This window comes from Suncus etruscus, chromosome 15 (genome assembly GCF_024139225.1).
Source record: "Suncus etruscus isolate mSunEtr1 chromosome 15, mSunEtr1.pri.cur, whole genome shotgun sequence".
NCBI lineage: Eukaryota > Metazoa > Chordata > Mammalia > Eulipotyphla > Soricidae > Suncus > Suncus etruscus.
The window spans coordinates 2,086,106-2,106,026 of record NC_064862.1 but is presented as its reverse complement, the minus strand read 5'-3'; the positions used below and the strand labels follow the sequence as shown (position 1 = coordinate 2,106,026).

General features: G+C 39.0%; 1 protein-coding gene across 1 annotated transcript in view; it reads left to right on the top strand.

Annotated features, from left to right (window-relative positions):
• The window catches only part of SGK1 (serum/glucocorticoid regulated kinase 1), a 133,447-nt gene that overhangs the window by 53,552 nt on the left and 59,974 nt on the right, over nt 1-19,921 (top strand). The window contains 1 exon segment of the mRNA XM_049788040.1: nt 984-1,199. Within this exon segment, the coding sequence (XP_049643997.1) occupies nt 984-1,199 (216 nt within the window).

The window sequence follows — 19,921 nt, the reverse complement described above, 5'->3', positions numbered from 1 at the left end:
ACCTCAGTCTTAGATATGGGAGAAAGATGAGATGAAATAGCCATTTAGGTCTAGTACCTTGAAACTGCAATGGAATCATGTAATTTAATTGCTAAAACCTACTTGAAACTGGAAGATATCATGTGATTGAAGTAAGGTAGAAGAAGAAAGAAACACAAGATGATCTCCTTTATCTGTGATATATAAAAAAATGGATGGAAAAAATGTAATGTCGTGAAAGATCACCCTTGACCCCAGAGCTTAGAAAAGAAAAAGAATCAAGGTGGGAGAAGAAGATGAGAAAGAGAATGGGGATACAGGGCTATTGGTTATTTTGATTACTTGATTATTTGGTGATGTGGGAGAGCTGTATAAACATAAATTCAAAGCCCAGACTCAACAATACTGATAAGCTGTAAGCACTGAACTTTGTAATGTATGTGTCAAGCTGGCAGGCAGCGGGTGGAGTTTGGGGAAGAAATGGGGATGATGGAAGATGGGAATACTGTTCATGGGAGTTGATACTGCTAGTGGAATTGGTGTTGAAATAGTAAATGCCTGAAACTCAGCTATCAATAAGTAGTTTCATAAGTCATGATTCTTTAACAGAATTTTATGTTTTAATGAAAATTATACCTGGAAAATGTGTGGTTATCTATTTCACATTGTTGCATGTTTCTGTATACCAAGAACATAAATGTTAACACTAATTTTTTAAATAAAGAAACAAAATGACATTAATTCCCCCCCCCCCCACACACACACACACCGGCATGCCCCAACTCCATGTCTCTGGTAAACAAGATTGAAATAAAAAATACAAAAACAATACATTCCTGGACATTAATTGATCTGCAGTAAGTTCTTCTAATGTTTAAAAGACAGTTAGTTTTATGGAATTATTCTCTGTTTTTGAAATTGGAATTTGGAAATTTGCTAAATTTCATACAGTAGACCTATTAAAAGGTTTAAATGCATTTGTTTCCATTTTTTGCGTGTCCTAGGTACGAAGATGGATTAAGAGCCCAATGGTCAGTGTGGACAAGCATCAAAATCCAAGCCTCAAGTATCCAGGGCCCTCCCTGGTGCACATCCCACCTGGGGAGTCTGACTTTGAGCCTTCCTTGTATCAGACATGCTTGGGGGACCATGATTTCCAAAGAGAGCTGCTCCCTCATGAAAAGGAATCATGTTCGTGGGAAACTCAATCTGGATGTGAAGTAAGTTCATTTTTGCTCTGGGTCCATTTTCCTGAAATGATTCTGGATACTTTCCTTGCATTTGTGTACAATTTCAATGATTTATAAGGGTTTTTGAGAAATTTATAGAGTTAAGTTAGATGGCTTAAGTGGTTTAATGTAATTAAGTAGTCTATTGTTTAGTACTCCACTTGTCAGAGCAATTTTGGATTCACAACATATCTGAGCAGTAGGTAGAGATATTCTACCTACTACAGTAGGTACAGTAGGTGGAGAATATCTCTATACTTCCTAATCTGACATTTTCTTATTGTCCCCACTACATAAACCTCTTCACCACAGTAGTCTATTTGTTATAATTAAAGCCAACATTAATGTATCATTACCTAAATTCCATAATTTACCATTTATTTGTAATGTTATCCATTCTACAGGTTTAAACACATTTCTTTTTGCCCCAGTTATTTTTCCTTCTAACCCCAACCTCAGGCAACCACTGATCTTTATAGTGTTTCTATAGGCTTGCATTTCCTGAATGCCACAGTGGGAGTCACACATATGTTACCTTTTTTGGTAATGGGGTTGGGGGGGGTCACATCTCACAATGCTCAGGGGCATTTTTGCCTCTGTGGTCAAGATGAATGCCAGGCAGAGTTAAGGGGTCATGTGAACTAGGGATTCACACCAGGGTCAGCCACATGCAAGGCAAGTACCTTACCTTCGATACTAGATCTCATCTATTTGGAGAGGGGGCATGCACCCAGCCGCGCTCAGGAGTTACTCTTGGCTCTGTGCTCAAAAATTACTCCTGGCTCAGGGGACCAGAGGGAATGCTGGGGACTGAGCCCAGGTCAGTACAGGCAAAGCAAATGCCCAGCCTACTGTGCTATCACTCTGGCCCCTCATCTACTTTTAAGTCTGTTTTAAGAGTGATACAACAATGGTAACATGTACTACAAATTCTTCACAAAGTTGTTTGATCCATTCCACAGATATACCAAGGAGTTGATTACTAAGAACACTATAGCAGCTACTACGTTCATTACATTAAAACATGGAATTTTTTTTTTACTTAAAAAGAGTTGAGAGGCCAGAGAGACAGTATAGTGGTACTTGTCTTGCACACAGCCAATTCAGGTTTGATTTCCAATAACCCACAGGATTGCCCAAGCCCACCAGGAGTCATACCTGAGCACAGAGTCAGGAGTAAACCCTGAGCACTGCCTGATGGGGCCCAGAAACAAAACAAAACATAATAAAATGTTGCTTGATATCACAGAGAGATCATAAACACATGGAATTTGTGTCATGTATGATAGAGAAAAATGAGACAAGCAGTCTACAGGTTGTGACTTCCATTGAAATATTTAATTCAAACTTCTCTAATATAACCAAATCACTACTTTACTGTATACCCAAAAATTTTTTCTCATATTTTTACTGACTTGTCTTCCTTTGCTACTTCCAGAATTTGGAGTGGGTTTTCCTGTATGTGTGATTTTGTTAATTAAAAAAAGTAAGAGAGGGGCAGGAGTGATAGCACAGTAGTAGGGAGTTTGCCTTGCACACAGCCAATCCAGGACGAACCTTAGTTCAATCTCTGGCATTCCATATGGTCCCCAGAGCCAGGAGTGATTTCTGAGCGCATAGTCAGGAGTAACCCCTGAGCATCACAGGGTGTGCCCCTCCCCCAAAAAGTAAGAGGGCTGGAACTATAGCACAGCTGGTAGGTGGTTGCCTTGCACGTGGGAGACCCAGTTTTGATCCCTGACATCCCATGGGGTCACCTTAGTATGGCAGAACTGACCTCTGAGCACAGAGCCAGGAGTAATCCCTGAGTGCTGCTGTGTGTACCCCAAAACAAAACAAAATAATAATAATGATAATAATTTACATTATTGGTTCTAAGTTTCCAAAAATGTTTGTCTTATAATCCAATTAAGTTCACATTTACTTAGGCTTTTTAAAATCAATGAGGTTAAATGTTTTTGTTTTTGTTTGGGGGAGGGGCACACACAATTGTGCTCAGATCTTACTTTGGCTCTGAATCCAGCTTGGCTACACGTAAGGCAAAAGCCCTAGCCGCTGTACTGTCACTCCAGCCCATTGTGTTCAATGGTTATGTTCATTTTGATGCCCCTTCATGGCACAGAAACTTAGCAGTAAGAAGATAGAAGATACTATGCAAGTACAAATAGCTATAAATTGCATTTTAGTATATTATTTTAAATCAGTGTATTATAAGATAATTACTACTTATAATTCCCTTTCCTTTAATTTTAATTAAGAGTATTTTTAAGGGGCGGAGTGGTAGCACAGCGGTAGGGCATTTGCCTTGCATGCAGCTGACCCAGGACTGACATAGGTTTGATCCCCAGCATCCCATATGGTCTCTCAGCCAGGAGTTTTTTCTGAGCGCATAGCCAGGAGTAACCCCTGAGTGTGGCCCAAAAATCAAAACAAAAAAAGAGTACTTTTTAAGAACTAAGGTGATTTTTTGCTGCTAAAAGATTAAGAATAGAAGCCAGAGCAATAGCACAGTGGGTAGGGCATTTGTCTTGCATGTGGCCAACCAGGGTTTGATCTCCAGACCTGAGCCCGCCAAGAATCATTTCTGAGAGTAGAACACCACTGGGATGTGCCCCCGCCAAAAAAAAAAAAAAAAAAAAAAAAAAAGATCAAGAACACGTTCTGGAGAGATAGTACAGGAATTAAGCAAGAAATGTAGTTTTAGGAGTCGGAGCGATGGCGCTGTGGTAAGGCATTTGCCTTGCACGAGGCTAACCAGGACGGACCACGGTTCCGAGCCCCAAGCCAGGAGCGACTTCTGAGCGCATAGCCAGGAGTAAACCCTGAGCGTCACCGAGTGTGGCCCCCAAAAGACAAAAAAAAAACAACCAACAAACAGAAATGAAATGTAGCTTAGTAGTAGAGCACTTGCTTTGCATGTATGAGAACCTGGATGTCATTCCTGGAGCCACAAAAATAACGAGTAAACACAAGGCCCGAGCAAGAGCACAACAGGTGTAGAGTATCTGCCTTGCACATGATAGACACTTGTCCAATCCCTGGGACCAGACATGTTCCCCTCAGCCCCATCAAGAGTGACCCCTGAGGGCAAAGCCAGAAGTACGCCCTGAGCACTGCGAGGTGTGATTCCCCCAAATAAAAATCAAAGAACATTTCAATAGAGTTATCTGAGTTCTCTTTAACCCTCTGCTATATTGTATCTGTTCCTTATGAAACTTTAATACCTTTCTATCTACCTTCTAGGATTCCGAGAAGGATCATAAGAAATGACACATATGATATTTATTATAATCTATAAGGTACCTGAACTAAAAGTCTTTGAGACTTGTTTTTGCTGATGAGCATATTAGATAAACCTGTGAATCTGTAACACTAGATAAACTTCTAGGACTAGATTTGTACTTTGCTGCTCTATGAACATTTGTCATGGTGTATTTATTGTTTAGTCAGACCTGGCTGGAATCCAGATTGATCATAAAAGCAATAAAAAGATTTTTAAATGCCAGGATTGGCAAACTGTTTCTGTAAAGGGGTAGACAGTAAATATTTCTGCAGCCCATACGGTCTTTGTTGCTTCTACTCAGCACTGCCATTATAGTGAAAGCAGTCACAGATAACATACAAATGAATGGGCCTCACTGTGTTTCAACAAGACATTTATTTACAAAAACACGTGGCCAGTCCACCAGCCATAGTCTGCAGACTCTTAGGCTCAGAATCTTAGTTTGCCAACTCCTTCGAGTCTAAAGAACCATTCATGACTTAGTCACAGAGAGCTCTAGAAATACCATACAGAACACAAATGTCTTGGACTAAATGTTTACTTGGAGGTCTACTCTATGCCCTATTTGTTTGGAACTGGGGATAGATTAATGAGTAAATGGAATTATATGCAAGAGGAAACAATCAACAAAGAGCTGAAGGAATTTAAGAGCACATTGGCATTTAGTCTTACTTTATCTGAAATAATGTTTATATATATAAATAATATATATAAGAATATATAATATAATATATAAATATATTATAATTTACAATAGATTATGTGGTTTAGACTTGATGGTTTTTCTCCCTAAGTTAAGAAGACACATATTTTGAAATGTTTTAACCAAATTTGTATCTGTCTTCTTAGAGGGATAAAACTATTAAAGAGTACTTTAAGGAAGCACCTTTGTCCTTTTAAGTACAATGTGTGATGGGAGATTACACACAAGCCTGGTAATGAGAATTTTAAATTGCTCCCCCTGACAATTCCTGATATGGATTATTTTAAGTCATTAATTCAGACTTGTCACTAATGTCTCCTCCTGTGAAAATTGAGATCTAATAAGCTCAACATTAAGTTTTATCCAGTTTTTTTTTCTCCTATTTATTTTTTAAAAGTAATTTTCTTAATGTGAGTTTTTTTTAAATATTTTGTCAATGTGTAAGTCTAAGTACATATGTGTAAGTAGTCAGTGGGAGTCAGACAACTCACATTCTGGTGCCAATATTGCTACAAGGTCAGCCTATGAACTTGAGGAGGTCACAAATCCCTTCAATATCATAGGATAGGCCTATGTAATTAAATGAAAGCCCCGTCTTAGTTTGAAATCTAAGACTAGAATTTGATGAGCTACAAATAAATATAAATTCTTTGATGTGAAAAGATAAGACATGCAAAATAATATGAGAATTGTGTAGTAAAACATTTTAAAGAAGAAATCAAGTACAAATCCTCTTTGAATACTTGTGGTATTTTCCTGACTTGTAAAATATGATCTTCTAGATGCTACTTTTAATAATCACAAGTCACTGAGTTACAGTAACTCTGTGGCCCATGATCACTAAAAGTATCATGTAGAATATTCTGTTGTCAGAGCTAGAGAATCATCTGATTGTCTTTAACCATATTCTCCCCTTCATCCCAGAAGTTTCTCAAAGTCACAAAGTCTGCAAATGTCAGGGCTCCAGTCTAAAACCAGACCCTAGCCTAGTCCAGCACTGTTTCTATTGGACCGCAGGCTTTAAGACACTACAGGCTTTAAGTGGCAAGAGGACTCATCGCATATATTTTGAATGTACTTTATGACTGGTGAACCATCATTAAATGGTAAATTCTACCATGAGAAGGTGGAATTAATAAGGAAGATTAAAGCATCCAACAAATGAAAATTAGAGGTATTCACGTAATGCAAATGAGGGAGAAATGTTGATATATTTTCATTATGTATACATGTGTATTAAACACATGAAGACAAGAGTAGGAAAACTGCAGCCCAGGCTAAGTGTAAATCACATGAATCCAGAAGAGCTGCCCAGGATCACAACTGATTCACATTTAGTTTCTCTCATATGGGATAGATTTGGCTGAGTGAGGATTTCCTTCAACTCCAGCGTCGCTTTCTGCGAAATGCTGCGCAAAACTGCTTTGTCAGTGAGCAAAGGCTGCAGCCAGGGCACTGAGTGCTATTTATGAAGCCTGCGGAAGTAAATGCTCTGGAAGAAGTGTTTAGACTGTAAGTGATTAACCATGGTACTGCAAACAGAAAAATCACCATCGAGCCTTTGGTATGATTACATATGAGGTCACTCACTGCCCCGCTTTCCTCCTCAGCAAATAACCAAGGACAGTAATAGAGGCACATTTAATTAAGTTGACTTCGTTCGGGTCTTTTTAGGAGGCAGTCAGCATTTCCACCACATTACCAGCATTTGCTAAGTGACCGAAGCCCAGGGAGTGCTTAATGCATCTTCTCAAAATTGCAAAGCTATTCCTTTGAAGCCCAGGAAATTCATAGTAAGGTGGTCAGCTGAGAAAGGTTCTTTTCTGATTCACTTTCCACATTTCTTGAGTTTTTCTCAGCTTCCTTAAGAAATAGCTATAAAAATATACTTGAAACAGCCAGATGGCTTTTTACATGTCTGGGTTCTTTCATTTGACAACGTAAAAAAATTTTGTTGAAGGCTTATAGGAAATAAAAGAATAATGCTTTAAATTACACTCTTCCCCCAGTGTTTGGCTCTTAAATGTCATGGTCTGGTCTAGTCTGACGATTCTTACTTTATTAAAAAAAAATAATATCGCTATTGAAGCACCATGATTATAAACAGGTTTGTATGTGCATTTCAATAATAGAAAAGAACACCCCCCTTCACCAGTGATCTTGTTCTTCTCATCAATAATAAACCTTGTACTACACCAACTTTTAGCAATGTAGTCCTTGTGAAAATATGTATCACCTAAAATACAAGATTAAAACACCAAGAGAGAAACGAGAAATTGTTATTTTCTTTTGCTTTATAGCCACGGCTAAAAAAAAGTGACGGAGTGAATAAAAGAACCAGAAAACCTGTGTTCTACGCTCTGCGCCCTGGGTCTTGGTCACATAACCTCACACCAGCCATTTCTGGGGAGATGATCACGTGACCATCACACACGCTATGTTATCTGCAGGGGCTCACCTGCCTGTTATGCCGACTCAAGCAGCGCTCCCCACTCAGTGATGAGAAGGCTGATGAGACCATAGGAACCAAATGAGAAAACACATGGGGAAGCTCTTAACAAAGAGCGCTTGAGACATTATTAGCTGGCAATTCCACCTTAGGGTGATAGTAGCTGAAAAGGCTTTCAAGCAGGTAAATGAGCCTGAAGGAAAACATTGATCACATTCCCAAGCTATCCAAACTAAAAAGAATCAGAAAAATAATAAATAACATTATTTGGGGGGTTTGGCAGCCTAAGAAGTGAGTCAGGGGTTGCCATTGGGCAGGGAGTGCAAAAATATTATTTGAAACATAATTTAGTTTTAGGAAGCACTAAGATGATTTAGAAAATTGACTTCTTAAGATTATGAAAATGCCCTATTATTACTATCACCATCCAAATATTGTTACTGGAACACTAAACCAAAATTTACAAAGTTAGTTTTGTAAATTCCAGATAAAATTGGAATTATTTTCTCTATTAAAGGCAGCATATAAAAATAGTATATAAAAATAGTATGTGTTTGGGTCACATCTGGGGTGAGGGGATTGACTAGAATCTGCCAGATGCAAGGCAAGTGCTTTTCCCTGTGCTATTTCCCCAGACTATTAAAAATAGCATTTTCAGTTTAGCCAGGAAGGGGTTTGTCAAATAGAGGAAACAAATTATTTTTTCTGAAAATTCAATAGTATTTTAACAAAAGTAAACCATATTTGTTTTCCATACTCAAAGAGTTCAGAAGTATGGGGCCGGGAAGGTGGCGCTAGAGGTAAGGTGTCTGCCTTGCAAGCGCTAGCGTAGGACGGACCACGGTTCGATCCCCTGGCGTCCCATATGGTCCCCCCCAAGCCAGGGGTGATTTCTGAGTGCATAGCCAGGAGTAACCCCTGAGCATCAAACGGGTGTGGCCAAAAAAAAAAAAAAAAAAAAAAAAGAGTTCAGAAGTCTAAAACAAGCAGAAGCTAAAATAATCAGATTCTTTCCTCAAGGTAAAGAATTGGGCCCTATTTTCAACAAAAGGGTTGCAGGTTGAAGATTGGATCAGCATAGCTTGCTTTTTGTCTAGTCTGTGTACATCTTATGTCTAGCCAGTTAGATGACCTCTTCTTCCAGGAAGATATTTTCTTGAGTTCATACCCATTTCTCAGATTTCTTAGATCTAGACGGCCCCACCACTGCTTTCTCTTCCAAGGCAAAGACCAAGAGAGGAGTTCTATTAGGATCCAACGTGCACAAGACGGCAAACTAAACTCTAGTTCATCGGCTTGTTTTCTCTAGGTACCAACTCAATGACTGTTTTATACCACATACTTCTATTTAAAAACTTGATTCAAATAAAAAAAAATTAAATTTTAGAGTCAGGACTTCAGTGATAAGACAAGTCGACACCTGTCTTCATAACGCTTTTCATTTATATTACTTAAGTTCTCCTATCAGTTATGTCCCTCTAGTATGCACTGTTCCAAGCAAAGTTTTCTGAAAAGTATCTGATATAAAATATTTCAGGAGAATTCCTGCCAGTACTCTTCCAGGAGCCACTCACCTGTACTTACGCTACTCCTTGAGTTGGAGCATCTGGATGTAACCAAATCTTTACTGCTTCCAATTAAACTTACTCTTTTTAAGGTAGCCCTTCCAAGAAACCATCTGGTTATTTTCCACTAAGATAATATTCCTTCTAGTTTTGAGACTTTGGAAATTTTAAAAGATGACTTTCTTTTACTTTTTAAGAACCTATGAGAAGTACAGGATTTATGAGATCAAAGATAAATGCATATCACTTTTTGGCCATTCTCTTTATTCACTGATTCAGAATTATTATTCATAATTATATGTTTTCTTTTATTTATTATTAAAATTATCACTTATTAAGTTATTTCTTATTTAAAGGATTTATTGTATTATTAGTATCCTTATAGAGGAAACTTCCATGAATAAAAAGTTAAACAAAAAATATTCCTTTAAATTGGACAAATTAATGACTAAAATCCTAAACATTAAGACAATTCTAAAGTTTATCTATAGATACCTGGAAAGATTCTTCTTATAAACATATCCAGAAAAAGAAAGTTAAAAATGAGAGCTTGATATTTCCTGTTTACATAAAGTCAATTGCTTCTTATTCAATCTGCTTACAGAGAAAGTCTCTGCTTACAGAGATACACGTTTTTCCATGCTGTCCAGGATAAATAAATACTTTGATTTTCATTTGTCACCAATATCAAATCACCTTGTCTTTATACGTGAGTAAATAAATTATCATATCCAGACAAGATTCTAGCAAATTTTAGTTCTATTTGGGAGGCATAATCTTTTTTTTTATAATATAATTTTTATTTTGATCATAGTGGCTTACATATTGTTGACAATAATATTTTAGGTACATATTTACATAAAATCAGGGGGGATTCCCATTACCGAATTGTCCTCCCTACCAGTCTGTTTTTGTCTTCCCTCCCATTTCTTCTTCCCTCACCCCCAGGGCGGCTAGAATATGTGGTCCCCTCTGTATCTAACCTACTACTTAGAGGAGGCATAATCTTTTAAAAGAATTATCACTATGACTAGAAGATACAGATATTACTTACGTAACTCAGTTCACACCTAGTCCACAAGAAGACTAATTTCTTATTGATGTTCAAAAGCAAACATTGGTAGAAAAGCATAAGAGAAATTCTACTGAAGTTAGGCCAAACTCCGCAGTTTTAGTTTACTTTTCCATTGCCCATCAACCTTGATAGCTCTACTTTATTTTATTTTACATTTACTCTTCTCTGACAATTCATTTCTCTCTTTGCTTGATTTTTTTGAGATTATCATTTTAAACAGTTCATCTGCATTTCTATTCAAGGGAAAAATATACAAATTCAATTCAACTGATTGTTTAGATAAAGCAGAAGACCTTAAGTAACACCAGAACAGTAGATATGATTTGTCCAATTTGTCCAATTGTCCAATTGTTTTTGTCTAAGACAAATAATCACTAAATACGTTATTTTAATAGTACCAAAAATAAAAAGAAAGTAATAATTAGTACATTTCTCTTCTTGGCTTAAATCGCACATATCAGTGGCACAGAGTTATTTTTAAAATAAAGCAATCTGATAACAGCATGAAAACAAGACTTTAAAGTAGGGTACTTACCTATGTAAGTAACAGGTACACCAGAATGCTGAATCTCTTCCTAGTCTGTTCCAGAGCCTTGTGCTAATTAAGAGTTTCTATTTTAGGCCAGGCAGTAAGAGCCCTACGCAGCGCTCACAGGAGAGGTGGGAAGTATGGTCAGGAGGGAGATGGGGAGCATTGGTGATGCACTGGTGAATGGGGTGTTCTATTTATGACTGAAACCCAACTACAATCATGTTTGTAATCACATTTTTAATTAAAGAAATTATTTAAATAAATAAAATATTAATCCATTAAAAAACCTAGGTAGTTATCATGTTACTATGGTAAATATTACCAAAGGGAAATCATTAAACTTGCCCATTATTGTGGAGTCAAGAAAAACTCCCCCCACTGAAGAGAAAGATAAAAGTAGAAATGAAAGAGTGAATATATTGTTTAAGATAGGTAAAAATTGATAAAAAAAAAATAAGCCCAAGAAGATTGAACACATATTTACAACCTAGGAGAACTAAAATTTCACTTTAAATTTGAGGAAAGAAGAAATGAAAATGAACTGAGAAAATAGAGCTCAGATCTTTAAAACTTTCACATAAGCTTTTAAATAATAGATATGCTATCCATAAGAAACAAAACTCTAGAGGCCGGAGAGATAGCACAGCGGTAGGGTCGTTGACGTTGCGTGTGGCAGACCTGGATGGACCCAGCTCAGTTCCTAGCATCCCACATCGTTCCCCAGCCTACCAGGGGCAATTTCTGAGTGCAGAGCCAGGAGAGACCACTGATCACCGCTGGTGTGGCCCAAGAACCAATCAATCAACCAATAAAGTCGTATTAAAAATCCATTAAATGTTTTGATCACAACAGTGTTATCATAACTAGACATGAGAATGTATGGGAAAATTCAAATTCCAGAAATTTTTTCATTGTAAATTTATAGCTTCAGATCAAGGTTTACAATGCTGACCTGTTAAGGATGCATATCATCAGTAAGCTTGATTTTTTTGCAAGGAAAAACAAGACTTCTAGTCTAGGGAAAGGATAATGCTAGTTAGAATTTTGTTATTACTTGCATGGTGAAGCTGTGATTTCAAAGCAGAGCCTAAGACCATGCACAAATTGCCATTGATCAATTTGTCAGTATTTAGTGAACGCTGAGAAAAAAATAAAAGGATGTGGAGAAATTAAAAACCCTCAAAGATAACAGTCATTGGAGGGAGATGCGACTCAGATGAATACCTGCTACTCCTTTATGACTTGGGAGAGACAGAATTTACCTCACTTCACTCACAGTCAGGAGACCTTTCTGTAGTACTAATCCCATAAGAGTAAGCAAATAATGGGGAGAGGAAGAGAACAGATGTTTCTAAGATGTCTTCAATCTTTGTATAAGAAAATGACATTGGTAAGCCTTGTCAACAGTGAGGGTAGTTTAGCATTAAAAACCTGGTTAGTACTGTTCAGACTTTCTTGTAAGCTCACTGAAGACTGCTGGAAGGATTTCTAATAGACATGTGGGTTAAGCTAATTGACCTTCTTTGTGCTTAAACAAGAGACCTAGGATTTTTTAACACAATGCTAAAATCAACTACTCTAAAACAAGTCCAGGACTTGCCATACAAGTTTAAAAAATGAAAGATTTTAAACAAGTGGGGAGGGGCAGGTGAGTGATTTTTAACCACTAAAGAATGTGAAAGCTTCAGTTATCCTCTTCAGTGAAATCCAAATAGTTCTGAGAACATACTGTTTATCAGAGTTGCAAGCAGAAGTTATGAGCCTTTATTTCAACAAATCAAACCAAAAACTGTATGTACTTTTAGTATGTTAAATAATGGATTGGTAATAGATATTCTGGGTGATAATATTTATTTGACAAGTCAGATATACCAAATACAAAGAGGTTTAAAGAAAAATAAAGATGTACCGGTAGCTCTTGTACAAATGCTTAGCTAAGATTGTCTATAATGACATAAATTGTATGCCATCAAGTTGGTTCTGGCTTTCATTTTCATGGTGAGGCTAGTTTAGAAATCAGCACCATGACTCATGATTCTCAACAGTGCTGCATCAATCTTGCACCTGCTATTCTTTTTTTTTTTTTTTTTTTTTTTTTTTGGTTTTTGGGCCACACCCGTTTGACGCTCAGGGGTTACTCCTGGCTATGTGCTCAGAAATCGCCCCTGGCTTGGGGGAACCATATGGGACGCCGGGGGATCGAACCGCGGTCCGTTCCTTGGCTAGCGCTTGTAAGGCAGACACCTTAGCTCTAGCGCCACCTTCCCGGCCCCGCACCTGCTATTCTCATCAGTCAAGTTACTTCCGTGCCAAACACCAACAGTCATATTATTAACCTCAACACCAAGATTAATCATTTAGTATTGAGAGGATGAGCAAGGTTAAGCTAATAGGATTCATTTCCTCCTCACATTTAGCATTTATCTAATTCATTTTAAAAAATAAATTCGTTGTGTTGAGTGTCTCAGAAGTAAATGCTATTTTGGGTCTGTGCTTTGTGCTTTGTTTCAGCCATGTCAAGGTAAATTTTACAAAAGTGTCCAGCAGGTGTGGATTTAAACAGAAACCATGAAATTACAATGCTACCATACCCCCACTTTGGGGAAGCCCAAATTTTGCATTTGCCACACAGGATGTTTAATCAAAGGAGGGACTTTCCCTTCCTACACCCTACTCTGCTTTGAAATATTTTACTTCCTTCCCATTCCTCAAACCAACAGCACAGAAATATTCTCAGAAGCCGTGAGCAGTTTTCCCTGTTACATGGGGCTATACTGGAAGGTAGGAAAAGAGGAAAACCAAATCCTGGAGTATGATCAGGGAGGTAAAAACAACAGACCCTCAACAGTTTAGTCAGTTCATCATCTTTCTGGGCATAATACTTAAAATTACTCAAATTATTTCAGTTCACACCTGGTGGTACTCAGGGGTTATTCCTGGTTCTGCACTCATAAACACTCCTGGAAGGTTCGAGGGACCATATCAGATGCCAGGATCAACCATTTTCTGCCGTGGATTGGCTGCATGCAAGGCAAACGCCCTACCACTGTAAAATCTCTTCAATCCCGATTTTGGGGTGGGGGTTTGGGTCATACCTGGCAGTGCTCGGGGATAACTTCTTCTCTGCACTGAGAAATCACTCTTGGCAGGCTCAGAGGACAATATGGGATGCTGGGAAGCAAACCAAGATTCATCCTGGATCTGCCGCATGCAAGGCCAATGCCTATCACTGTGCTATCGCTCAGACCAATTACTCATTTTTTTTTAAAACGATCACTAACCCACACGTGTGTTAGCCATGATTTTGGTGTCAGATGTCAGAGCAAGGCCCTGCTGTGATACCAATCTATAAAGTGGAAAAATAATACAAATAAAATGGTGGCTGTAAAGATTAAAAACAGGATTTCATGGGCACAGGGGTCATTTCTCCCTGCCATTGTTGCCATTCAACCTAATTTGCCAAGTCAAAAAGAAATCAAATTGGTCTGGATGATGAAAACAAATGGTGATTCTGAACTGTGCATAACTTGCCCAGTCTTCTACTATTGCTTTTTATCCTGTAATTTTGTATTTGGTACTCTGCTTAGAAATCATGCTGTAATCACTCCCTGTGTGTTAAAAGAATAAAAAAGAGGAATATGGATTATGAAGTAAGTACATTATTAAATAAATTTGAATCTGTGTCAGATCAACATTCGATTAAAAAAAGGCAAGTAGTTTTACTAGATACATTTTTGTCAACTAATTGCTAGTCTCTGCTCTTATGTGGCATTTCACATAGCTTGAGTGAACGTGGTGACCTGCCTGCCCAGCACGAGACCTAGAGCTTAATGCCGGGTGGGTGCCGCCTTCACATGCCCAGTGTGATCTCTCTGGCACTTCCTTTGGGACCGCCAGAGTTAAAATAATGAAGCGTGAAACACAGGCCAGCACCACATTGAAATGTCCTTGTGCTATCCAGACCTCCAAATCCTAACAACCACAACAGAAGGGAAAAAAACAAAAAACAATTCAGACTTTCTTATTTTCTGGTCTAAATTTTGGCGCAGAGTCAAAGACCACCTCCAGTAATGCAGGTGCAAAGGGAGCTTCGTTCGTTTAACCGCGGTCCGAGGCTCCTCCAACTAGGAAGTCTTGGCAAGGACCCCGAGTCAAATCTTCAAGCAGTTTATATAGAAATCACACGCAGTAACAGTACAGTCATTTCATTCGATAGATGTCTTAATGAATCACTGATTTTTTTGGCTCAACTTTGGTGTCAAGGGATACTCTCGAACCTGGTTGTCAGGGGATACTCAGATTCAAACCTTGGTTGTCCAGGGATACTCTGATTCGAACCCTGGTTGTCCAGAGAGCCTTATCAGATAGAGCATTCCAAGCTCACTCAACCCCTAGTTTCTTATTCCTGAAGGAATAAAACCAACTTTGGTTCTATTTCTGAGTTAACTCTTTCTCTGCCTTCAGCTAGGAGTGGAAAAGTACACTTCACTAGGTTTTGGGCTCGTCTTAGACTAGCGTTCCTTATCATGGACTTAGCTGGGGAAATCTTGGTTCTTCCATAAACACCTTCGTTCACAGAACACTTTTTATTTCCCAATTCTTCCATTAAACTACAGTACCCTCTGAAAAAGTATATTTCCAAATAGTATCAAAAAGGCATCTCAAAAACGTGTTACTTTATCTTTAATTCTAGATGAATGCTGCTGCCTGTAAGACTATATTATGGCAAAACACAAATAAAACCAAAGTTTCTTTATTTTGTTTACTGTTTCTTAAAGTTTTCTCAAGCTTGATTTTATTATTTTAAACTGTAATCTCATCAAGATTGAATTTTTCTTCACCTGAAAGCCAAAAATTCAGAGCTTTAAAATAATAATTAGCTGCATAATGATAAGCAACATCTTGAACTATTTTAGAATAATTCAGAAAATATAATTTATTTCTGCAGAGTTCATAAATAATACAGATTAAAATCAGTATTATTTTAATATAGTCAAGGACTAAACATTAAAACTGTAAGTTACATATTAAAACACTGTAAATTACAGGGGCCAGAGTAATAGCATAACAGTAGGGCATTTGCCTGCACGTGGCCAATCCTGGACTGACCCTGTTTGATCCACTACATGGAATCCCATGTAGTGCCGCCAGGAGTAACCCCTGAGCACTTCTGGGTGTGGCCCAAAAACAGAAACAAAAATCCTGTAAGTTACACACTTGCACTCTAAACAGTCTCTCTTGGTTCTTTTTTGTTTGGGGGCACACCAACAGGCACTAAGGGGCTGCTCCAGGCTCTGAGCTCAGAAATCACTCCTGGCATGCTCAGGAGACCATATCGGATTTCGGGGATCCAACCAGGGTTGGACACGTACAAGGGAAACATCCTACCTGCTGTGCTATCGCTTCAGCTCTGACTCATTTGCTTGTTTCTATGTCTTTGCCATTTTTATTTTAAAAAAAATCAAGTTCTCTTTTAAATACATAGACCCTTTCTCTCTTTCTCCCTCTCTATTTCCCTCTCTTTCTCTGTCTTTTGGCACAGTGGTTTGCACTATTGTTAATGGAGGGGTGCCTTGGCTGTTGATTTCTCCACTTTTAGGCCCTACTTTTTATTCAGAGCAATCTAGATATAACTATTATTGTCCTAGTAGAGCCTTATCTACTCTAGCTACACACTGCTCTTTGAGGCAAGCTTTCTACTCTGGGCTGGACCTCCTGACCTTTGTCTCTATTGTCTCTGGGTATTATTTCCATACTACCTCCTGTTTTTCCTTTTTCCTTTTCCTCTTGTTTTTCTTATATCCCACACATGAGAGATTATTCTATATCTATCCCCTTTCCTCTGGCTCATTTCACTCAGCATAATAATCTCCATATTCATCCATGTATAAGCAAATTTCATTGCATTGATGTAGCAGAGTGACCCAAAACACTCTCTGAGAAAAGGAGGAAGAAGAAGAAGGAGGGGGGGGGGGGGAGGAAAAGGAGGAGGAGGTGGAGGTGGAGGAGGAGGAAGAAGAGGAAGAGAAGGAGGAGGAGAGGAGAAAGAAAATAAAAAAGAAGCGGAGAAAGAAGAGGTGGAAGAAAAGGAGGAGAAGAGGAAGAGAAGAAAAGCGGAAGAGGAGGAGAGGAAGAGGAGAAGGAAGAAGAAAAGGAGAAGCAACATTGCCTTTCAATGCAATGACTCTCCTAAAGTTTGGGGGGAGAGGAGAGAGAGAAAGAGAGAGTGAGAGAGAGAGAGAGAGAGAGAGAAAGAGAGAGAGAGAGAGAGAGAGAGAGAGAGAGAGGGGGGGGGGGGAGAAAGGAGAGAGAGAGGGCCCGGAGAGATAGCAGAGCGGCGTTTGCCTTGCAAGCAGCCAATCCAGGACCAAAGGTGGTTGGTTCGAATCCCGGTGTCCCATATGGTCCCCCGTGCCTGCCAGGAGCTATTTCTGAGCAGACAGCCAGGAGGAACCCCTGAGCACCGCCGGGAGTGGTCCAAAACCAACAACAAAAAAAAAAAAAGTACATTACCATTTTCCAGATTCTGGCTACTGAATATAGAACATAGAAGTGCAGAGAGATTTTCGAGTTGTGTATTTTTGTGCCGGGGTATATCCCTAGAGTGATATTGCTGGATCATAGATCCTAAGAAAGCTCAAGTTCTAGTCTTTTGAGAAACACCTGTATTGTTTCTGAAAAAGGCTGGTCCAGTCCGCATTCACATTAGCAGTGAGTGAGAGTCCCTTTCTCCCTGCATCTACACTTGTTTTTGTGTGATGTGTGCTAAACTCTGTGGTGTGAGATGATATCTCATTGTTGTTTTGCTTTGCATCTCCCTGATGAATAGTGATGAGGAGCTAACTAATTCTTGATTATCTCCCATCCTCCAATACACTTCTTCCTTTCCTTTAATCTCTTGTGCCTGAGTTAATCATTTTCCTTTCTGCTCTTTTTTTTCTCCTGGCTTGTTGGGGCCAAGTCTGGTTATTCCTGGCAGGCTCAGGAATCATATGGGATTCCAGGGATCCAACCCAAGTCAGCCATATACAAGGCAAATGCCATACCTGCTTTACTATCACCCCAGCCTCTCCTTTCTGGTCTTTTATTAATAATCATTCTGGGAAAAGCTAATATTAACTTCTGTGATCCAGATAAAATTAACGATAGCAGGGGCGGAGTGATAGCTCATCAGTAGGGCCTTTGCTTTGCATGTGGCTGACCCAGGATGGACCTGGGTTTGATCCCCACCATCCCATATGGCCCCCCAGCCAGGGGCTATTTCTGAGAGCATAGCCAGGAGTAACCCCTGAGCATCACTGGTGTGGCCCAAAAATAAAACAAAACAAAAAACTAACAAAAGCTGTAGAGATAATAGGTCTTTGTGTTTTGTTTTGTCTTTTGGGCCACGCCCGTTTGGTGCTCAGGGGTTACTCCCTTGATCAGAACTCAGAAATTGCCTCTGGCTTGGGGGGCCTTATGGGACACCGGGGGATCGAACCCAGGTCGCGATCTTTCCTTGGCTAGCGCTTGCAAGGCGCTGGTATCATCTTTGCTTTAATCTGCCTACAAACTTACCTCTAACGCCACCTCGCCGGCCCCAATAGGTCATTTCTAATGGCTATGTTGTACTATAAATATATTTAACAGCTGATGTGCATCGTCATACTTACTCCTCACATTACTGTAGGAAAAAGGTTCCACCAAGACTGGGAATATAGCTCAGAGCTCAGTAAAGAGCACTTACCTTGCATCTGGGCTGCCCTGGGCTTAATCAGTGACACTATCGAGAGAGAAATAGAAAGAGACAAAGAACTTGATTTTCTTTAAATAAACTAATCTTTGACAAGTCAAGGATATTCTAAGTGTTAGGTGGCAGGACCAGGAGTAAGGACCATATTTTGCTGACCCAAATGATCTTTCCCTGCTTTATAGTTATTTGAATATTTTCATGTTTCACCAACTGTACTCTTTCATCAGCCTACAAGTCTGGCTTTTTATTGACTCATAATTATTCTGCCCTTCTCCTTCTTCATATTTATTTGTAGCTCCCTTTTGACTTGCGCATTGTGCTCTTCATTTCTTTCCTCACATCATAGTCCTGTCCTCTCCTCCAGTTCTTTTTCTTCACTATTCTTCCATTACCATTAGCTGAAGGAGCATATGTCCTTCCTTAGTACCAGACTCCTGCAGTGTGTATAACATGGGGATGTGGGTTGCACCCCATATCTGAGTATAGTTTGTAGACAGCTTAAAGCAAAGGTGATACCAGCTTAATTTGTGGTCGGGTTTATAGTTATTTGAGAGGTCATCTATGAAAGCAACCTTTTCTCCTAAACATCTGGTACCCTTGAGTGACATATTCTCTCCCTAGAGAATATGCTGTCCCATACTTGTTCCATAGTAATCCTTTCTCTCAGGGACCAATGTATATTCTGAAAAATTACAAACTGATGAGACTTTTTCAGTTTAAAGAGAGCATACAATGGCACAAGTAGTTCAATCTATCTGCGGTTCTGATGAAACTACATACTTATATTATAAGTAGAAATTACTGAAGGCCCATAGTAATTACTGGGGGCTCCATAACTAATATTGAAAAGAACATGATGTCCCAAATCTTCCCAGTTAGACCCATCCGGCTGACAACTCTGTGACCTTCTTGGGATGAGGGTGAGTAGATTCCTCTTTCCGTCTGAAACTACAGCAGCCCACAGGCACACCTGATACCTTACGACACAGAAATGGCCCCGCTCCACAATTATTTTCAAAATTAATGACGATCAACTGAATCTTTCAGTTGGGACTGGACTACAGGCTGGAAACTCTAGGATGTTCTTGGAGTGGGGCTGCCAAATTATTCTCACCCCAGCAACTAACCTTGGAAAAAACATGATGTCATAGAATATTGTATAGGTAGACATGCAACACCTACAAATGTCATAGTACTGTCAGCTCAGTAAGATCACAACAGATCTTATGGGAAAGTTGCCTAGCAGACACCCAAGCTCAGGGAATGAAAATAGTAATACAGAAGGCTTATCTAGTACCAACAAGACCAGTAAATTTTCTAACACATCTGCAGTAATAGAACCATTTAATAGAACATTTATCACAACTTGACTTT